At 26.4% G+C, this 5,966-nt stretch overlaps 3 protein-coding genes across 3 annotated transcripts; 1 reads left to right on the forward strand and 2 right to left on the reverse strand.

Annotated features, from left to right (window-relative positions):
• Positions 1-257: 257 nt before the first annotated feature.
• ENU1_033120 (RIO1 family protein) lies at positions 258-1,682 on the reverse strand (the record flags this gene model as incomplete). Its single annotated transcript, XM_008857355.1, has 1 exon — positions 258-1,682. One exon carries the CDS (start codon positions 1,680-1,682, stop codon positions 258-260), a length of 1,425 nt encoding a protein of 474 aa, XP_008855577.1.
• Positions 1,683-2,223: 541 nt separating this feature from the next.
• On the forward strand, positions 2,224-3,006 carry ENU1_033130 (hypothetical protein; the record flags this gene model as incomplete). Its single annotated transcript, XM_008857356.1, has 2 exons — positions 2,224-2,374; positions 2,423-3,006. The coding sequence occupies 2 exons, from the start codon at positions 2,224-2,226 to the stop codon at positions 3,004-3,006; spliced, it is 735 nt and encodes a 244-aa protein (XP_008855578.1).
• A 413-nt stretch (positions 3,007-3,419) lies between these two features.
• Positions 3,420-4,433, reverse strand: ENU1_033140 (WD domain, G-beta repeat-containing protein; the record flags this gene model as incomplete). Its single annotated transcript, XM_008857357.1, has 1 exon — positions 3,420-4,433. One exon carries the CDS (start codon positions 4,431-4,433, stop codon positions 3,420-3,422), a length of 1,014 nt encoding a protein of 337 aa, XP_008855579.1.
• Between the last annotated feature and the right edge of the window lie 1,533 nt (positions 4,434-5,966).

Genomic DNA, 5,966 nt, shown 5'->3' on the forward strand with positions numbered 1-5,966 from the left:
TTTTAATGATATATTCCACGTATTATAAACTTCATTAAATTTTTTAATAAACAAAATTATTAGAAAAAAGTCAATTAATAAACAAATCAACAATTGAATTTTCTTCATATTGAGAAATAATTATTTCAGTTTCTTCAATATAGTTTATTTCTATTATACAGTTTATTTCCAACACAATTTCATTGGAAGGTTCTTTTAAAAAAAATATCAAAAATAAATGAATAAATTTTTTGAGATATAAAACAATAATATTATCTTTATTTTGTTTGATGTCGTTTTGAATGTTTAATTAATTGTTCTTTCTTTTTCTTTGGCATTTTATGTTTTAATTTCTCTCTTCTTTCAATTTTATATTGCTTCTTATGTTCCTTTCTCAATTTTTTTTCTTCTTCTTTATCAACTTTCTTTTCTTCTTTTAACTTTTTCACATACTCTTTATATTCTTCGCTGTTCATTTCATCTTCATCTTCAGAAGTATCAATACTCTCATCACTTAATTCTTTGTTAGTTTGTTCTACTTGTTTTTTTAATTCTTCTGCTTCTTTAGCAAGTTGTATTTCTCTAAGATCAACCAATTTCTCTGCTTCTCTCATTTCTTCTTCAAGTTGATCTTTGTATAATTCTTTTTGTTTTTTACTCATTTTTTTCATTCGTTTTCTTTGAATTTCTTCTTTTTCTGAATCAGAAGCAGAATCATCATTTACAGTAATTTGTAATGGTGCAAGTTTAACATGATTTGGAATTGCATTTGGCATAAACAAAACACCAGTCATTTTCTTTGGTTGAAAAACATCACGAATTGGTTCATTTAAATCATGTAAAGAACTTGGAATAAAAGAATTTAAAAAGACCTCATCATTTGGATCCCAATTAGTTCTAAAATGCTCTTTAATAATACTTTCAATTTTATTTTCTTTGATTGAAGCATTTGTTATAGTATAAAAAAGTTCTTTAGGAGATAATGTATGTATTCCAATCTTATTAAAATATGTTGAAATATTAACACAATCCATTCTCAAAAAATCATTTGCTTGAGGATGTGATAATTCAATGGATTGTCCTACATCAATTACATATACTTTATTCTTCCACCAAAGAAGATTATATTCACTTAAATCTGCATGAACCATATTACAATCATGATAAAGTTGATGCATCATCCATACAACTTGTCTGTATGCTTCATTTTTTTCATCATCATTTAGTCCTGCATCTTTAAGTCTTGGTGCAGCACATCCATCATGACCAAGAAATTCCATAATTAAAACATTATTTTTAACTATAACAACTTTAGGAGATGGAATTCCTACTGTATTTATTCGTTTTAAATTTCTCATTTCTTTTTCTGCCCACATTTTGACCATTTTTCTTGGATTTGATTTACAAAATCCTTTTCTATATCTATAATCTCCTGTGACATATCGTTCTCTATCTTTAAATATTAATATTGATGTTTTAAATATTTTTACTGCTAATTCAAATTCTTGTCCAAATGCATGATATACATTAGCCTCTTTACCTGTTGACACCGTACCATGTAATTCTTTTATTATTCCATTTTTAATAAATTTCGATAATACTACACGTGTACGATGATCAAGTACTTGGTCATTTGTTGCTCTGTCTGATCGATCTTTTATTCTAGTGGATGCATCTGGAATATAATTTTCATATTGTTCCATTATGGATTATAACAGACTGATTGATTATTTTTAAGCTCATTAAAAAAGTAAAAGGGTTGTTTTCTTTAATCAAAAAAATAATTCTATTTCACACTACAATCTCCTATAATACAATTAAAAGACTTAAGTTATCAACCCTAAAATTTCTCTTTCACTTTTGTTTTTAGAACTTTTGTTCTAAATAACAAACAAACTAGAGATGAATGAAGAAAAACCAAAGAAGGTTGTTATTGTTAATGGAGTGATTTATGACCAAAATGAAATTGAACAAACCCAATCGCAAAACATTTTACTTGAAGAGACTAATAAAATTTATTGTGGAAATTTTACAGTTAATATTTATGTATTGTATCTACTAATTATGATATTGAGTATCTTATTCCTTGGTTGGGCAGGAATTATTGTTGGGTTAGTTATATGTTTAATTTGTGGGATTTATTTTTCATAATGCAGTTTCTTTAAATGTTTTTATTCTTTTTCTTTTTGGACTTTCTCTTTTAATTCCTAAAAAGAAATATGAAACCCAACTGAAATTATTCAAATGCTTCAATTCATTCAAAAACGACAGTCTTTTCAACGTTTTCATATCCCCCTTATTCCTTCTGTCTATTCATTAAGACAATTAGACACTTCAGAATTTTTGAAAGATGGAGGTGTTTTATTAGGATTTGACTTAACGGCAACTCAATTAAGTTTGTTTTTATTTCTTTACTATTTATTCAATTGACTTTTATGTTTAGTTGGTTATAATTGTTTACCATTACCATCACCAATAAATCCATCATTAATTCATTATCATTTCAATATTATAATATCCCCCTTTTTCCCTCCATACCCTTTGCATTTCTTTTCACTCCCAATTCTTCCTTCAATCACTCATACTCCTTCTCTACCTATACAAATCATCACTTCATTAAATAGATATCTTGTTTATCATTATTCTTCTAATACTCTTCATCTAACTATACTAACACCAAATGCTCAATCTATTCCTTGTCATTTTCTTTTCTATTCTATTTCACAACCATTCTCCTTTCTTCAATCTAAAAGCACAATCACTTTAATAACTTCAACACATATTCTCACTATCTTTTTGAATGGAATATCACCAAAATATGACCAACAAGTCAATGGGAATCATAACTTACTTTCTATTGATTTAAATTCACTGAAAACAATCATAAATGTAACTGGACTACAATTTAATAACCAACCCATTCATAAAATCACTCACACAACTTCATTACCAAAACATATTATATTACCATTTGTTTGTGATTATTCTCTTTTTACTACTTTCTTGATGTTATCTCATCCATTTTAGTTTACAACAAAGATTTCATATCAAACAATATGTCTTGAGGGAAATTCAATTAAAGAATATACTCTTCTTCGTTTGTTATTATTTTCTATCATTCATAGATTACCTTATATTCATTTAAATAGAGCAATCAAATAATATACAATCATTTTCTGAAACAAATTATAAAACATATCAAGAAGCAAAAAAGGAATGTAAATTAAAATTACTTAGACATTATCAAACTGAAAAATTAATTCATCCAAAACGTTATGAATGTGTTTTATCCAATGCATCAACATTTTCTGAAAATACTGTTTCATATCTTAAACACCAGAATGGAACAATTTTAACTTTTTAATTGAATGTCTAATTTCTTTAAGTTCAATCATAAGAGAATTAAAATGAGAAGATTACAAATTAGAGTCTTACTGTTTTTATTTTAAAATTGAATCACTGGAATTACACACTTTCCAGACTCTTATCATTTCATCAGACCCAATTGTTGCAGCAATACCATAGTTGTTCATTGCAATGGACAATATCCTACCATCATGTCCATCAAATTCTCCTGTTTTATTCCAATGTTGTGTATCATAAAAGGTAATAGTATTAAAAGGATATCCATGAGTAACCATTAATTCATCATCACACCAAACAATTCCTGTTACTTGAGAATGTGTTTTAAGTTCAGTTATCAATTGGTTATTATTAATGTTCATTAATTTAATTGTTCTGTCAGAAGAACCACCTCCTGTAGCAATTATATAATCATTTGTAGGGTCAAATTTAATTGCTTTCACTGCTGCATTATGATAATAAGTTAAAAATGGTTTTATCATTCTTAAATCTGAAAGAATAACGGAATTGTCATTTGCACCTGTTCCAATATATGTTCCAGACCCATTAAAATCAATTCCACAAACTTCTCCTTTATGACATACTAACTCAGAACATACTATATCCTCACATCTTGTATCAAATAATTGGACTGTATTATCTCTACTTCCTGTTGCTAATGTACAACAAGTTTTAGCTAATGAATTAATTCTATCTGTATGCATTTGTCTTTCCATTATTAGTCTTTGTGTCGTTAAGTCAATTACCCTTAATACTCCAAATACATCTCCAAATATTACTGTTGAATCATCCATAAATAAAACTGATGATATATATGTATTTAGCTCAATGTCATTTGAACATTTATATATTTCATTTGCTTCTCCACTTTCTGAATTCCAAATATATAACACGTCAGTCAATGCAACTAATAACTCATGTTGTGTGTTCCAGTGAATGATATTCAAATAAAAATCATCTATTACACCAGGAACATCGAGATATAGGTATGGTGTTAATGGTTCATGTCGTTTGTATTTCACCTCACTTGGTTTCTCTCCTTCAACAAAAGAATTAAGTAATGAGAGATAAGACTGACAAACACAAACCATTTACCAATACAAGTTTTTTTTTCTATTTTCTTTTTGTATAGTTTCAGTTATTATAAAATTTATCTATCAAAAAGTCTTATTGATTATCTCCATTCATGTCGTTTATTGTTTTAAAATCATCTTTAGTAAATGCCATTAATCCCATTACTTTATTTCTAATGATTTGGTTCTTTAGATTATCTCTCATTTATTTTAATTCATTCAGAAATTAAATTATTTCAAAAAATAATTAGATAATAATTATTCTTGTTGATACATTGCATTAAATAAAACTATTAATTATGAATTTAATATACACTCTCATTTCTCTTATTATTTATCAATCCATCATGACAATCCATCAAAAATATTTTGAACTTCTTTTATCTGGTATTTAAATGAAGAAATAAAAGTGTTTACTGAAATAGTTATTTCATGTTATAGTCTTTTTTATTATAGAGGTGTTAGATTAGTATTTATTTGATTATAGTATTCTTATTTAACTGTTGTATTCATATTCAGTATTATGGTTCTTTCATGTTGTTGTTTAGATAGACAATTGCTGTTGAACCATTCTTATCAAGTGCTGTGTTATTATCTTCATAGCTTAATTTTATTTATTTTATTCTATTCAGCTATTAGCACAAATGGTATTTATTTTGTATCAGAGAAATGAAATGGTCTTTAATTTTTCATTGATTGATTTGGTTTTATTGACTTTCAACTTCTATTTGTGATAAAATCAAATACTGTCTGAAAATGTACATCATTCTATTTGATTGATAACAACAGAGAGAAATTATCTTCTCAAAATGCTTAATTATAATAGAAGGATAGTAATTGAGTTGTTTAGGATAAACTGTCTTTATCGAATTTTAGGTGATGACTCTGAAAAAGTTGAAGGAAAACAAAATCCAATGAATTGACACTCAATGATAAACACTTAACCTTATATTATATAATTATTTTAGAGTTACGTCAACGAATAAAAACAGTATAATATCAACAATTTATTTATGCACAAAATTAATTTATTAGAAAAGCACTTACTCTGACTTTATGAACTAAAAGATTGAGACTGGCATCTAGAAGGATAAATTTACGTGCATAAAGATTGATAAAGTTCATAAACAAATGAGAGCATACTATAAATAATGTAAGAATAATGTAAGGATATATACTAGAGAAAGTCAAGTGTTTTTGTTAATCCTAACTTTTATCTATTTACCTGTTACTCATTTCAAGCGAAAAAAGGGAAATGATAGAACATATCGATTTGTGACTCTAGTACAATTCAAGTACATTAAAGAATTTAGAAAATGTTATTGGTAAAGTTATGAGTTGTTATTAAAGGATTTAATGAAATTAGTTAAATCAAAAATGACTCCCAATTAAATGTCTTTGAGTAGGTTGTTTGTTTAAATGGAAGAAGTAATAACAAATAGTATCTTATTGCTATATAGAAATTAAGAGTTTCATAACCAGCTTTTAGACTCTTTTTACATCAAGCATGTCAATAAGACTCTGATTATTTGATAGAATATTTATAAAATG

The sequence above is a fragment of the Entamoeba nuttalli genome (genome assembly GCF_000257125.1).
Source record: "Entamoeba nuttalli P19 unplaced genomic scaffold asmbl_2578, whole genome shotgun sequence".
Taxonomy (NCBI): Eukaryota; Evosea; order Mastigamoebida; family Endamoebidae; genus Entamoeba; species Entamoeba nuttalli.